At 43.5% G+C, this 16,499-nt stretch overlaps 1 protein-coding gene across 2 annotated transcripts in view; it reads left to right on the forward strand.

Annotated features, from left to right (window-relative positions):
* Positions 1 to 1,614: 1,614 nt before the first annotated feature.
* The window catches only part of KPNA6 (karyopherin subunit alpha 6), a 57,423-nt gene continuing 42,538 nt past the window's right edge, over positions 1,615 to 16,499 (forward strand). The window contains exons 1-2 of one of the 2 annotated variants that reach the window (XM_082685677.1): positions 1,615 to 1,657; positions 1,843 to 1,930. In XM_082685677.1, the coding sequence (XP_082541803.1) occupies positions 1,927 to 1,930 (4 nt within the window). In that variant the 5' untranslated portion in view covers positions 1,615 to 1,657; positions 1,843 to 1,926. Of the gene's footprint in view, positions 1,658 to 1,842; positions 1,931 to 2,081; positions 2,374 to 16,499 lie in introns of those variants that run through there. The other variant, XM_082685679.1, reaches the window with a different exon arrangement.

Consider the following 16,499-nt stretch of genomic DNA (forward strand, 5'->3'; position numbering starts at 1 on the left):
GACCAGTGGCTCTAGGCAAGGGAGGGAGGGTGTGTCAGTGAGGCCAAGTGCTAGAGTGGAAACAAAGCTGCTTGGAGAGAGCCCTGGTTCCTACAACATAGGCCAGAGGGCTCAGGCTGGGAAAGAAGGACAGTCCTAGCCACTCATCTACTCTGCTTGTGTTCACTGAGCCCTTATTGGCCATAAGATATGCAGATGAGTCTGTGGTGGTATATGAGAGACAGACACTACAGCAAAAGGTTTTGGTGTGTCTGTGGAGGAAGGCATCATGCTGGGCAAGGGACAGATACAAAGATGAGGAAGATGCTGTCCCTTAGACAACCAGGAGAGACACACCTTGTGAGAAATTAGAACGCTAAGTTTTTGCTGAGGAAAATATGTGTCCAGGGCACTGGGGAGCAGAGAGGACAGTTACCAGACTGCCTGGAAAAACAGGGTTTTTCAGGAAGGGGAAAGTTGAATTGGGTCTTGAAAATGAATTTGTTCACCCCATGATCAAGAGGGAAGGGAGGGCATTACATTCCAGAGGAGACAGCATAGGCAAAGGCAGAAAAGAAGTTAGTATACTTGGGGAAAAGGGGTTCCCCAAATATGGATGGACCCTGGGTTGCCAGGTGGGGAATAGCCCCAAGAAGTGAGTAAGGACCGGCCTTTGTGTCAGATTGAAATGTTTGGGCATTACCTAAGAGCAGACAACTTGCTAAGCAGAAGAACCACTTGACAAGGTCTCTGCTTTATGGAATGACTTGCCAAAGACAACTGAGGAGCCTGGAGGTGGGAGACCACTGAAGAGCAGGCAAAATAGACCAAGAGAAAAGAAAGAGGTCTGATCTTGAGCAGAGGTAGTAGGAAGAGAAAGATAATGCTCCCTTTCCTGACCCTGAGTTCCAAAGTTGACTTTTTGAGTTGTTTCCCTCGATGGACCAGGCACAGGCCAGACACACTAGAGAAGGCAATTTGTTCCAACAGAACCTGGAAACCCAGGTCCCTCATTTTGCTTCCAAAAGACAATTCCCTGTCTGACCAGTGACTTGAAGACATACCCCTCTCCTGTTTGTTGAGGTGGGGGACCAGGACTGGCTTGTCATTATGCAAAAAGCGAGGTCTGATATGCACCAGCCATAAATTCCATGGTTACAGAAGGCACATGAACGCTTAGCCTCAATTTCCTCATCTCTAAAAAGGGAGATCATTCCTCAATCTCTGGAAGTCACAGGCCTATTCGTTTGTTGCTTATTCACTAAACAGTTACTTTTTTGGCACATATCATGTGCCAGATCCTGTGCAAGGTCCTGTAGATGTGGTGATGGTCATACAGAACCCACCCCTGCCCTCAGCTTTCTAGGGGTGGGGGTGGAGGACGAAATCGCTCTGTCAGCTATAAAGCCTTGCACCAGTCTGGTCATTTTTCCACTTCTTATCTCCCAATAAGGTTGTAATCGGGTTAACTCTTAGCTTCTTTATTTCCTTATCTCCATATCCTTAAGCAAATCTCTTCCCCCTCTCGAGAGGATTCCTTATTCCCTATATCCAGCTCAGGGTCTATGATTGGCTTTAACTACGAAAGGAAGAAAATTTTCTAGGGGAGGAGACCTCACTATAAAAGAGGAAATAGGAGCAGAAAAAGCTGAGAACTCAGCACACTTGACTTTCTTTAGTAAGTATCCCCTCCTCGTCTCTCTTCGCTACTCCTCTTATATTTCACCCCTATTCCCCGCCTTCAGTAGCTGCGGTCTCTTTAAATGCGCTCCTCCCTATAAAATGGGCTGTGGGGCGGAGAGCGCGTTTCTTCCCCGGGTTGAACGTTAAGTTGTTTGACCGTTTCGGGCTGCCGTCCTGCAGATCCGCCATATTGTCTGCTGAAGCTACCGCTGAAGCTGCCGCCGCTGCCGCTGCCGCCGCCAAGTAGGAGCGAGCGGAGCCGCGATGGGTGAGTAAGGACGCCAGGCAATTGGGGACTCGAGCTGAGGCGGTCCTGGGGTTTGGGGTCTAGCAGGAGCCTGTCTTCGGTCTGCAGGAGATGTCTGAGGTCCTCTCCACATAGGTTTGAGGGGAGAAGCCAGGCCGGCGGAGACGCTCAGGCCAGTTTGGGGCCGGGCTAGGGCCCTGGCGGGAGCAGTCTTCGAGAGCTGGTTCCGGGAGCACCTTTGCCACGCCTGGAGCCCCCACGTGGTGTCCCAGGGCCGGAGCCCACGCGTTCCCGATGGCCCTGCGCCGAGACCGGGGCTGGGGGCGAGCTCCCGGCGGCAGGCCGGGGCGGCGTTGAGGGAGCCCTCTCCAGGCGTGTGTTTGACCGACGCGCATCTTGACTGGATTCTGGGGCTCCTCTGAACTCAAGGGAGATCCTGCCTGCGTCGCAAGTAGACTCCTCTGGTGAGGGAACGCCACGCGAGCCGGCTCCAGGCCCGTAACCAGGGGCAGCCATGCCGTAAGCAGCCCGGGCCGCTGAAGGCCGGCAGAACTTGCCGAGCCCCGGCCGGAAATGGGGTGGTTCGGTTGGACTCAGAATGACAGCCTCGTAGTAGAAAACCACAGGCCAAGACCTGGGGGCCATAAGTAGAAGATTGGGGATTTCAGGTGTGGGCTTGGCCCGGGTTAGGAGAAAAGGAGCGACCTGTTGCTCTCTGAAGGGACTCTCCTGGCAAGGCCTGTGCGCGGAGAGAAACGATGGCGAAGTCTTTGGACTTGGCGACAGAACCATCAGCGAAGAGCTCTTTCCTCTTAAGCATTAAAAACTATCCATTGCTAAGCTGTTCCTACGCGTGGGCATTGTTCTGGCTGCTTTTCATGTCACGTTTTATTTAATATGCACAACTTAATGAGACAGATACAACTGTTACCCCATTTTACAGGTAAGGAAACTGAGACTTAGAGGTAAAGTAACTTACCCAAGGTCACACAGTTAGTGGCTAAACCAGGGTGATCCCTCCAAAGCCCTAGTGTAAAGCTGCAGTTCTTTATAGCTTGGCCACCTAGTGGTTGGGCTCGAAAGGGGGAAAGAACGCTTTTGACCCTAGGCAAAGTTGTAAAGGTGTTTTTTTGTGCTTGTGGGCCCACTTTAAAATCTTTAGTCTGAATAAAACTGAAAAACTCCAGAGTGAGTTGCTAACCCCAACAGTTGTATGCGGAGGGGTGAGCTAAATGAGATTCTGGGATTGAGTTTTGTTAAGAACGGTGATCCTGAGGAAACGTAAATTATTCCCTGGAGCTGCAAGGCAGCTTTAGAATCAGATCTGGTATTGCAATCCTGTCACTTTCTAGGACTCTCATCCAGAGAAGTCAACGTAAATATCAAATGCAAATATCAAATGCGGTAGAAGGCATCTAGCACAGTCCACAGAAAATGTTATTTTCCTTTCCGGTTCTTTCTTTTCCTCATCATTTTCCCCTAGGAGGGGAAAGGGAGTGTTAATCAAGATGTTTGAGGACTGAGATAACAGTGTTCAGAGCCTACTGAGGGCTCCATAGGCGTCAGAACAGGTTCTTTTCTACCTTCGGTAGCATTCCTTTCCCTTAACCACTCTGGTTTCCAGAATCTATTGTCAAGCCTGATAGGCGTATCTTTCTTTGTAACTGCAGCTTTATGTTATCAATGGAATTTTTAGGGTACTTTTCTCTTATAAATTTTTCTGTTGGCTTTCAATTTTAGGAACACTGGTTCCTCAAATGGAAGGAGCTAATGTTAAGTTTATTCAGCTCAGTGAAATAAGTTTATAGATTGGGAGCCACCTCAGGAAGATAACATAGCTAGTAAGCAGAACAGCCAGAAATGAGATCCTTACCCATTTTGCTGTACACAAGCCTTTTAGAAGAGTTAAGATGTGAAGTAAAATTAGTTCTTTTCTGGTAGACTTTGAGATGAAGGTTCTTACATGGAGCAACAAAGCCTGAGCAGGGTCCTGACAGGGATTTTTAGTCTAGAGTCAGGTGGCCTTCCTTTCTCTCTCCAGCTCCATTTTAGATACCTTTCCCCTGTCCCATTTGGTCTTTCTGAATGTCCAGCTATTGGTGTTTGTGGTTTTTGCCTGATCCTTATACATATGATGTGAGTGAAACTAGGATACATTTAATCCTAACATGGAATCAGAGGTAGTTTGAGTTATCTGCATTCATAAATGAGTAAACTGAGACTTTAAGAAGGTTAGGTGACTCATCCAAGGCTGATGATTTAGGCCCTTTGTGTTCTGGGGACACTAACACAGCCCTCACCACACCTCCATAAATCTAGAACCTCCTGTATTTCTCTGTGCTCTCAGGTGTGCTCTACTCAAGGCCTGGCCTAATTCGTATACTGTTTGTCATGTGCCAAACTTCATTAGCTTTAACAGACTTTTGTAGTGATTTCACTGCTATTAGGATCCTGTAAGGGTGATGCTTGCCGGCTCTGGAAATTACTTACTCTGACCCTCCTTAGCAGAGACCACGGTCTCTTAAGACTAAACCTTGGCAGATGCTGGTTGTTTTATCACCCATTCCTGCCATCTTGCTAACCAGGAATCTGGCAGCCCCTCCCCAGCCCCAGGGATAGGTCTTGATTAATATAAACTATAAACCAATCATTGTAATTCTATCTCCGGAGGCAGTGATTGATTTAGGCTTGGGTGTATGAGGCAGCTCTGGCTAAGTAGACAGGAAGGGGAAGCCTGGGGGACTTCTGGAAAAGACTTCCTTATTTAAAAGAGATTTGCCAGGTTTTATTTTATTTTATTTTTTGCCAGTTTCTATTTTAACTTGGGTATCACCAAAGTATGAGAGAATAAATAAATAAATAAATAAAGATGGGCAAGCTGTAATAATAGCCAGCTCTTAAATAGAACTTGCTATGTGCTAGGTACTAAGTACTAGAATATTAACTCCTTTACTTCTCAGATTCTCAGGTTCTGGTTAAGGAAACTGAAGCATAGAGACGTTTAGTAACTTGTGCAAGGTCAGAGCTACTAAAACTTACTCGGGTAGTATGGTTCTAACCAGCATATGGGCTGTTAAGGGCAGTGTTCTGCCTCTGGAAAGGAAACAGCCCTTTTCTGACTCTGAAATTGGTTTTAGTAGTGCTGGGGTCCCGAGGCAGAATTTATAAATAAGAGGAAGCAGTTCTGAGGGTGAGAGTAGAGAAGATGGGAAGAATCTGATGTTTTCTTGATGTTTTTGAGCCACTGAATTAGGCAGCTTTGGAAGTGTCCTATCTCTTGGTTTAACTAGATACTGAAGGCCACTTCTAGTTTGGTTTTTGGCTGCAAATAACAAAACCTTTCTAACTGAAATACTTCCTGGTCAAGAAGTAATTTAGCCCATTTCTTCTTTTAGTTTCCCTCCAAAGTTGCCCACCCACTCGTGTGTGACAGCTACTTGCAGAGCTGCCACCTAATCATCAGTCACCACCTAAGTGTCCCACAAGCCTCACACTTACTCCCCTTTTCTGGCCTACTTTTCCTGCATTTTTTAAATACTAGAGCCATTAGCCCAGACACTGGGGCATCTAGCCATCTTTGGTTGCTCACTCTTTTCTTCCCTTTCTGTATTGGCAGTTGTTAAAGACGGTGATCATATTTACTTCTGAATTGCTTCGTGTAGGTTTTTCTCACAGCAGAGACCCACAAAGAGTAGTAATTCTGTGCTCTTTAACCTTACCTAATCTCAGGCTCCTTAAAGTGGAAATGTGGATGGGGATGTCTGGGTGGCACATTTGTTTGGATGTCCGACTCTTGGTTTTGGCTCAGGTCATGATCTTGAGGTTAACGAATCAGGCTTTGCATCAGGCTTCACACTGAAGTTTAACCCCCCCCCCCCGCCCACCTGCACATGCTTGCGCTTTCTCAAAATGATAGATAAATCTTTAAAAAGTGAAAATATGGGTAAACACTATTAGTATTAATGAAGATTTCGTGAAGTACGAGATATCAAAAAGAATGTAAATTGTAAAGGTATTATTTTAGAAGTCCTCCAGATCTCTTCTGTAGCTTCCTGTACCACTGCTCTAATTCTTTCCTATAGCAGTTTTGCTAAAACACCCATTCGATCTTGTCACTCTGCGCCTTAGTTTAGGAACGTTCATGGACTTAGTATCTACAAGATAAAATCATAACCCATACAGTTTGGTATTCAAAGCCTTCCCAATGATTTTACTAATCTTACTCTATTTAAAGATTTACCTACATATCTTGCACTCCACTCAGACTACCTCCTTTGTATGTTAGCATCACTAGCAATAAAGTAACAATCCCTTCCTTACCTGTCTTTTCCTGTGGGAATCTTGCCTGGTTTTCAAGGTCTAATTTAAATGCTACCTCCTTTCTGAACTCTTGAATACTTCATACCTTCCAAACTGGAAGTGAACGCTCCTCTGAATTCTGTAGCACTTTGCTCTTGCCTTTCATACAGCCCTTTTCGTATTCTTTCTTGTGTTACAGTTACTTAATCTGTAATACAGGGGCATCTGCGTGGGAAAGTAGGTTAATGGTCTGCCTTCAGCTCCTGTCATGATCCCGGAGTCCCGGGATCAAGCTCAGCGTTGGCTCCCCGCTCAGCAGGAAGTCTGCTTCTCCCTCTGACCCTTCCTGCTCTCAGGTTCTCTCACTGTCTCTCAAATAAATAAAATCTTTTTTTTTTTTTTTAAGATTTTATTTATTTATTTGACAGAGAGAAATCACAAGCAGGCAGAGAGGCAGGCAGAGAGAGAGAGAGGAGGAAGCAGGCTCCCTGCTGAGCAGAGAGCCCGATGCGGGACTCGATCCCAGGACCCCGAGATCATGACCTGAGCCGAAGGCAGCGGCCTAACCCACTGAGCCACCCAGGTGCCCCTCAAATAAATAAAATCTTAAAAGAAAAATCTGTAATATAATTTGTTCTTCAATCAGTAACTTCATCTCCACAGCCTTTATAGTTCTCATCTCTAATATAGGGATAATATCTACATCAAAGGAGTGTTAGGCAGATTCAGTGTGCAAATGCATGTAAACCATTTTAGCATGGTGTTTATTATCATCTGAATAATTACAGTAATTGCTTTTAGTCCCTTAGTGAATAAATGAAGGACTTACTATGTTTCAGGCCCTATGCTAAAAATAGATTAATAGATTAAATAATTTGTCTTTGAGGGGAAGGCAGTAACACATTTGAAAACTTGTCAGAAACATACTTTTAGGGGCCAGGCAGGCAATGGAAATTCACCAGTTTTAGCAAATGTTTATTGAATACATAGTATGTGCAGTGACGGTTCTGTTCTAGGCCCTGGAAATACAGTGGTGAACAAAACAGACAAAAATCTGTCTTTCTAGTGAAATTTCAGAGTTTATATTCCTTTTTTTTTTTTTTTTTTTTTTTTTTTTGACAGAGATCACAAGTAGGCAGAGTGGCAAGCAGAGAGAGGGAGAGGAGGAAGCAGCCAAGCAGAGAGCCCCATGCGGGACTCGATCCCAGGACCCTGAGATCATGACCTGAGCCAAAGGCAGAGGCTTAACCCACTGAGCCACCCAGGCATCCCTCAGAGTTTATATTCTAATGGGTAATCAACCACATGGAAACTGGCAGGCCCGCTACAGAGCTCGATGTGGTCTATGCAGCTCTAGCCAATTTTTGCCAAGGGGACTGGAAGTCTAGCATTGCCTAATTTCCCATTGCTTTCCACAGTTCCTCTCCCCTTGAAGTTAGAAATCCAGATTTTCATGATATTATTGGATTAAACATTTGTAAATGTTACAAGTTAACTCAAAAACTAAAAAGCTTGGAGCACCTGAGTGGCTCAGTAGTTAAGCCTTCGTCTTGATCAGGTCTCACTCAATCTCATCATCCTGAGTTAAGGCCCCGTATTGGGCTCTATGCTGGCCATGGAGACTACTTTAAAAAAAAATTTTTTTTTTTAACCTTAAGCTAACCAAACATCTGGATATTTGAGGCCAAGTATAGTCTAAGAATTGCGTGACTTATAAAATAGTGGAAAATAATATTCTATATATTTTATAAGCTATTTCTTCATCTGTGTATTTTTATTTTTTATTTTAAAAAAATTATTTATTTATTTATTTATTTGACAGACAGATTACAAGTAGGCAGAGAGGCAGGCAGATAGAGAGAGAGGAGGAAGCAGGCTCCCTGCCGAGCAGGGAGCCCGATGCGGGGCTCGATTCCAGGACCCGGGGACCATGACCTGAGCTGAAGGCAGCGGCTTTAACCCACTGAGCCACCCAGGTGCCCCATCTGTGTATTTTTATTAAAATTTTTTTTTGAAAGGATGAAGACAGGCTCCTAGATGGTGTGATCAGTTGGATATCTGACTCTCAGTTTTGGCTCAGGTCATGGTCTCAGGGTTATGAGATTGAGTCCCATGTCTCAGACTCTGTGCCAAGCATGGGAGCATAGGATTCTCTTTCCCTCTGCCCCTTCCACCTGAGCACTTGTGCTCACTCGCTCACTCTCTCTCAAAATAAATAAATCTTTTAAAAAAAGAATGCTGGGGTGCCTGGGTGGCTCAGTCCTTAAGCGTCTGCCTTTGACTCAGGTCATGATCCCAGGGTCCTGGAATCGAGACCCGCATCAGGCTCCCTGCTCAGTGGGAAGCCTGTTTCTCCCTCTCCCACTCCCCCTGCTTGTGTTCTCTTGCTGTGTCTCTCTCTGTCAAAAAAATAAATAAAATCTTAAAATAAAAAAGGATGAGGACAGACATTTTTAAAGTCTTGCTGATTACAATAGCATTATGTATTTAGTAGGTTTTCTTTTTTTTTTAAGATTTTTTTTTATTTGTCAGAAACAAAAAGAGACAAGCAGGGGGAACAGCAGGCAGAGGGAAAACTAATACATATATTAGTATATTAGCATATATACATATACTTTTTTTTCTTACCTCCTAGTTAATCTTGTGCACCACACTTTGGAGACCAGTGAAAATGGTAAATATTTGGATGAGGCAGACCAGACCAGAATGCTGTGGACCCATATAATAAGGGGGTACACCCTAGCCCAGGGAATCAGGGAAGGCCTTTAAACTAAGTGAGATCTGACCTATGGAATAAGAATTGTCAGTGGCAGGGTGGGAATGATTATTTCAGAACCAAAAGTTTGGTAGACTAAGTGGATTAGTAGCATGTAGGGAATGATATTTGGACTTTATCCTGATGATAGTGAAATGCTATTGAAGGGTTTTAATCTCAGAAGTGATCAAATTTATTTATTTATATCACTTGGACAGCTCTAGGAGGATGAATTTGGCTTTAATAAGATTGCAGAAAGAACTGACTAGGAGGTTCTTTAAGTGGTTGGTTCTTAAGAAGTGCAGGAGTCCTGGCAAGAGGTGATGATGGCGAATGAGGTGGTAATAGTAGGGAAAAAGAGAGTTAGGAATTTGAAAGAGCAGGACTTGGTTATTAATTTCACATGGAGGCTGATGGGGCCGGTGAGGGAATTAAGCATGACTCCTAGACCTCTTGCCTTAAGCAGCAGAGTGTATAGTGATGCTGTTAACTGAGATGAGTTTAAATTTTGACATTTTGAGGTGTCTCTCTGACCTCTAGAGGAAGATGTTCAAAAAGCAGTTGGGGGGCACCTGGGTAGTTCAGTGGGTTAAAAAGCCTTTGCCTTCGGCTCAGGCCATGATCTCAGGGTCCTGGGATCGAGCCCCGCATCGGGCTCTCTGCTCAGCAGGAAACCTGCTGCCCCCTCTCTCTCTGCCTGTCTCTCTGCCTACTTGTGATCCCCCTTTTTTTAAAAAAAAAAAAAAAAAGTAATTGGATGGAGAAGTCTGAAGCTCCAGGAGTGAGGTCTGGGGATGGAGATAGATGTTTGATCATCTCTTGATCTGTATATGGAAACTAAAACCATGGAATCACTGATGTATCATGGGAGATAGGCTGAAAAGAGAACCCCAAGGTGCATCAGCCATAATATGCAAGAAGGGGATAAGCAGCCAGAATTGGAAGGAAGAAAACTGATTGTCTCAAAAACCAAAGAAAAAGAGTCTTTCTTTCCTTCTGTTTTTTTGTTTGTTTGTTTGTTTGTTTTGTTTTTTTTGTTGTTTTTTTAAGATTTTATTTATTTGACAGAGAGAGAGACAGAGAGGGAACACAAACATCGGGAGTGGGAGAAGGAAAAGCAGGCTTCTTGCTGAGCAGGGAGTCCAATGCAGGGCTCGATCCCAGGATAATCCCAGGACTCTGGGATCATGACCTGATCTGAAGGCAGACTCTTGATAACTGAACCATCCAGGTGCCCCGAAAAAGAATATTTCAAGAAGGAAATGGTCAGGGTTGAGTGCTGCAAAGAGGACCAGCAAAACATGGTCTGAAAAGATTGGTTGAATTTAACATCATACACCTGATCAGTTGCTTTTACAAAAACAGTTTTGATGGCATGCAAGCAAATTGGAGTGGGCTAAGGAATGAATGAGGAGAGGCAAACTTTCAAGAAGTTTGGAGTATATGGAGAAAGAAGAGGTTAATGAGGCTCTTATAAAGTCTACCAAGAAATCATGATGACCTGAGTTAGGGCAGTTGGCAGTAGGAATGGAAAAAGAGAGTGCAAAAATAATTAGGAAATAAAACTGGTATTTCTTATTAGTTGGATGTTAGGTAAGGGGAAAGTTGTCAAGAGTAACTCCTAAGATTTTGGCTTGAAAAGCTGAGAGAGATGTTGGTGCAGACTGCCTAATTCCTTATATCAGTATTTTCTCAACCTTTTCTTTAATTATCACCCTCCTAAAGAAGGAGGAATTTAGAAAAATTAAATTAGGAATTTAGAAAAAAATTTAAAAGGAATTTATTTTCTAAATAAATTCTAATAATAATTAATAAATTAGAATACATAATTCTAATAATAAAAAAATTTTCTAAAGTTTTTTTTTCCCAAAGCATCCCTCCTGTGAAATTCTCACACAAAGATACACTTTTTATTATTTTTTATTATTTTTTTAAGATTTTATTTACTTTTTTGACAGAGAGAAATCACAAGTAGATGGAGAGGCAGGCAGAGAGAGAGAGAGGGAAGCAGGCTCCCTGCTGAGCAGAGAGCCTGACTCGGGACTCGATCCCAGGACCCTGAGATTATGACCTGAGCCGAAGGCAGCGGCTTAACCCACTGAGCCACACAGGCGCCCCCAGATACACTTTTTTATGTACAGTAGTGTATCTGTGCTTTATACATAAAAAGAGTAGACATAAAGCTTGGCTTTATTCAATATAAGATTAAGAATGATGAAACAAAAATTTTAGTTTGCTTTTAAGTTTTGTAGCCATATTTACTGAATAACTTTTTTTTTTTAAGATTTTTATTTATAAGACACACAGAGATCACAAGTAGGCAGAGAGAGAGAGAAGGAAGCAGGCTCCCCGCTGAGCAGAGAGCCTGATGCGGGACTCGATCCCAGGACCCTGAGATCACGACCTGAGCTGAAGGCAGCGGCTTAACCCACTGAGCCACCCAGGCGCCCTGGACCTTTGTTTTTATACCTAACCAAACTGTTCTTGTTCCTCAAACCAACCGTGGGCTTTCTGATCACCTAACCCTTGCTTCTGGTGAACTGCTCTCCCCATCTCTTAAATTACCTTCAGAAATAGATTTTTTTAAGATTGTGTTTATTTGACACAGAGAGAGACAGCAAGAGGGAATACAAGCAGGGGAAGTGGGAGAGGGAGAAGCGGGCTTCCCAGTGAGCAGGGAGCCTGATGCAGCACTGGATCCCAGGACTCTGGGATCCTGACCTGAGCTGAAGGCAGATGTTTAATGACTGAGCCACCCAGGCTCCCCAGCCTTCAGAAATATTAACCATCTAATGGGGTACCTTGTTGGCTCAGTTGGTTAATGGTCTTGCACACTTGCTCTTTCTCTCTCTCTCTCTCTCTCTCTCTCTCTAGTATGCTCTCTCTCTAATAGATAAATATATTTAAAGAGAAAGGAAGGAAGGGAGGAAGGAAGGAGGGAATGAACAAACAAATGAACGAACGAATATTAACCATCTAGCCTTCAAAGACCCCTTTAGAGCTTATACTCAGGACAGATAGTTCTCACTCCCACCTTCTGAACTCATTGATCACCTAGATTTATGGATTTTATATTTTCTATTAACATATAATGTATTATTAGCTTCAGGAGTACAGGTCTGTGAATCGTCAGGCTTACACACTTCACAGCACTCACCATAGCACATACCCTCCCCACTTAGGGCTTTAATGTTCTTGATGCTATGAGAGTAAAGTAAGTTGTAAAACTTCCTAAAGGCAGAAACCTTTACACAGTACCTGGCACACACATTTTTTAAAATGAGTAATAAATCACTTGTCTATTTGAGTTAGTTTAGAGATGATTATTTGGAATATATAATTTTTTAAAGATTTTGTTTATTTTAAATTCACTTAATTAACATAATGTATTATTGGTTTCAGAGGTAGAGTTCAGTGATTCATCAGTGTGATAAGATTTTATTTATTTGGGGGTGCCTGGGTGGCTCAGTTGGTTAAGTGGGCTGCTTTTGGCTCAGGTCATGATTCCAGGGTCCTGGGATCAAGTCCCGCATTGGGCTCACTGCTCAGCGGGGAGTCTGCTTCTCCCTCTCCCTCTGCCTGCCACTCTGCCTACTTGTGTTCTCTCTCTCTGTGTGTCAAATAAATAAATAAATAATCTTTAAAAAAAAAAAAAGATTTTGTTTACGTGGCCGCCTGGGTGGCTCAGTTAAGCCTCAGGTCATAATCTCAGGGTCCTGGGATCAAGTCCCGCATCAGGCTCTCTGCTCAGCGGGGAGCCTGTTTCCCTCTCTCTCTCTGCCTGCCTCTCTGTCAATAAATAAAATTTAAAATAAATAAATTAATTAATTAATTAAAAAAAACAAGCAGGGGGAACAGTATGGGGAGAGGGAAAAGCAGGCTCCCAGCAGGGAGCCCAGTTTGGGGCTGGAACCCAATGTGGGGCTCCATCCCAGGACCCTGGGATCATGACCCAAGCCAAAGGCAGACGCTTAACGGACTGAGCCACCCAGGCACCACAAGATATTATTTTAAAGTAATCTGTGCATCCAATATGGGGCTCGAACTTAGAACCTCAAGATCAAGAGTTGCACACTTTACGGACTGAACCAGCCAAGTGCTCCTATTTTTTTCTTGATTTCCTTGAACACTGTGAGTGGTTAGAAGATATTCAGTGAATATTTTGGGGCTGGCTTAAATGGAAGTTGAGCTCTTTGATTACTCTACTTTATTTCATCTTAGTTCCTTGTAGCACCTAGTGGCAGTGGCAATAAATTGTCTCGAAGAAGTTGAGAGCTGCCAGATTCTGTACAGTCTACAAAGGATAGTTGAAAATTTTCTTCTGGAGAAGCTGAAACTGTAGCTATCCTAGTCCTGTTCTGTGTTTCTGACTACCCCTTATTTCCCACCCCTGGGTCTGACCATTACACTTACATACAGACTGAAGGGCCAAAAGGACTAGTAAATCTACAGGAGAATTAGGATTAGAGAGCTAGTCTTTGGGGCTATCAGCACCTGATTGAGTCAGTACCTCAGTGTGCCATACTTAACTTAGACCTTGAGCTTTGAATACATAGTTGTGTATGCAGATATTTTGTCACATGGTCTTTTAGCCAAACCACCTAGTTATAGATTTAGCTTTGTTTCCTAGAGTGATCACTGCTCAGCCCAGTCCCGTGAGGATCTGCGAGATTAGGAGTAGCCTTAATATGGCCCCATTGTGGACGGACCCACTTGTCCCCTAGAAGAGCCTCTCCCATTGTCTTGATGACTAGCATTTCTGACAGGCTGGCAGATAACACCCTGAGAGCCTCATGCTGTCATACCTGTTTATATACTGTTTTGTTTGCAGTATTTTCCTGGTCATGAAGCTAGGGGAGAAATTCCAGAAGTTTGAAAAGCTATTATTACCAAACCTAATCCAAAAGTACTTTTGTGGATATTCTCATTTATCTTCATAACTCTGAGGTATGAGACAGGGCAAGGGTAGGAAAATCAAGATACAGATAAATGACACCCACGGTTGTGCATTTATTGAATAGCAAGACCAAAAATCAGGTTGTCTAGCCTTGTAGTTCCTTTTACCAGTACCACACTGTTCCTAGCATGCCTTTTTGTGGTCCATCTAGCACAACTGCCTTCTCTCAGCCTAGCTATTTCTAATACAAACCCTTGAAGATACTCTGTCCATTTATATAATGCTGAACTTTTAAAAAACATTTATTTTATTTTTTAAGATTGAGAGAGCAGGGAGAGGAGCAGAGGGAGAACAGTGGACTCCCAACTGAGCATGGTGCCCAGCGGTGGGCTCTATCTCACTACCTGAGGTTATGACCTGAGCTGAAATCAAGAGTCAGATGTTTAACTGAGCCAACCAGGCACCCCCATAATGCTGAACTTTTTAAAAACCATTTTCAAGCCCTACACCAGAGTTCAGTGACATTTATGTCAGCTCATGGTATTTCCCTCATTTTGATATCATCAGTGTCCCTGCCGCCACAACCCGCCAGTGACTCCCACAACCCGCCAGTGACTCCCTTCGACACACAAACACATGCCTGCACATGGGGTGGGGCACTTGTCAAACAAGGAGGATTAGCTCAAATGCTTGTTTTTGTTTTTCCTTTAGTGGCAAACAGCCTTCAAATGACTGCCTAACCACCTGTCAGTCCCTACATTTTTCAACTTCTGTTGCTATCAGTGTTGTTGTCATCTAATATTTGTATTCCCCATTCCTGGCAAGAATTGGATCATACCTCATTGAGGGATGAATCAGGCAATGGTTAGGGTAGTAGAAGGAACATTGTTGACCCTCCTTCCAGAAAATGAGAAGGGAGTCCCCATGTGGCTAGTATGCTTTAAGTAAGGTATATGTAATGGAGAGAGCATTGGTTTTTATTTATTTATTTATTTATTTTCTTTTTTAAGATTTTTATTTATTTATCAGAGGGGGGGGGGAGAGCGAGCACAGGCAGACAGAATGGCAGGCAGAGGCAGAGGGAGAAGCAGGCTCCCTGCTGAGCAAGGAGCCCGATGTGGGACTCGATCCCAGGACGCTGGGATCATGACCTGAGCCGAAGGCAGCCGCTTAACCAACTGAGCCACCCAGGCGTCCCAGCATTGGTTTTTAGAAATACCTGGATTAGACCCATTTAATTGACTGGGTCCTTCTGCAAGCTATGCCTTCGTTTCCATACCTCTAAAATGGGGGTTCTTTTTTTCTTTTTTAAGATTTTATTTATTTGAGAGAGTATGAGTGAGAGAGCAGAAGCAAGAGGAGCAGCAGAGGCAGAGGGAGAACCAGGTTCCCCACTGAGCAGGGAGCCCAATGTGGGGCTCAGATCCCAGAACCCTGGGATCATGACCTGAGCCGACTGCAGTCGCTTAATGGACTGAGCCACCCTGGTGCTCCTAAAATGGGGGTTCTGTACGAGTTATGCCTTAAAAGCTAAGCAAATCATTACTTAATTATTACCATTCAAATTTGAATTTTCCTTGGGAATATCCCCTCACAGAGGTTAGACACTGACTTTGGGATATTTCAAAGATCTTTCAAAAGGGGTATTTTAGGGCTTTTACTCTGGATTTAGATAAAACCTTTTGACCATGGCTAGAGACTTTGGAAAGCATTCTGGACTAAATTCGAAGACTGTTTCACACCTAGCAGTAAAGACACAGATGTGTGATTTTTCTTGGCAGGAGCATCATGATTCTTGCCTTCTTTGGAGCCTGACAGAGGTCTCCTAGAAAGACACGGAACTAAGAAGCCTGAACTAAACCAGAACTAAGAAACTTGATAGAGGAGAGGCACTTGCTGTATACTGCAGCAGTTTTTTGGTTTATAGACTGGTTTAATCAGAAAAACTATTACTTTGAAGGCATCACAACTAGAAATAAATTCATTAAGAAAGGACTTCTGGGGATCACTGGTTTGTTTTGTTTTCCTCATGTGCTAGGTATTATATGTAATACCTAAAATGAATAGGTATCCATTTACAAAAGAATGAAGTTGGATATTCCCACCCATCCCCCTGCTCGACCTTACACTATATACAAAATTAACTCAGTGGATCAAAGACAAATATGAAAGGCTAAAACTATAAAACTCAAGAAAACAGAGTAGATCTTCATCACCTTGGATTAGACAATAGTTTCTTAGATACAACAAATCAGCACAAGCAACCAAAAAGGAAAAACATAAAATGGACTTAGTCAAAATTTAAAACTTTGGGGTGCCTGGGTGGCTCAGTGGGTTAAGCCTCTGCCTTCGACTCAGCTCATGATCTCAGGGTCCTGGGATCGAGCCCCGCATCAGGCTCTCTATTCCGCAGGAAGCCTGCTTTCCCTCCCACCTCCACCTGCCTCTTTGCCTACTTGTGATCTCTGTCAAATAAATAAATAGAATCTTTAAAATTTTTTTTTAAACTTTTGTGCTTCAAAAGGCACTATCATAGGGATGCCTGGGTGGCTCAGTTGATTGGGTGTCTAACTCTTTATTTTGGCTCAGGTCATGATCAAGGGGTTTTGGGAGTGAGCTCCAAGCTCAGTGAGGAGTCT

The sequence above is a fragment of the Mustela nivalis genome (genome assembly GCF_964662115.1).
Source record: "Mustela nivalis genome assembly, chromosome: 10".
In the NCBI taxonomy this organism is placed as follows: Eukaryota; Metazoa; Chordata; class Mammalia; order Carnivora; family Mustelidae; genus Mustela; species Mustela nivalis.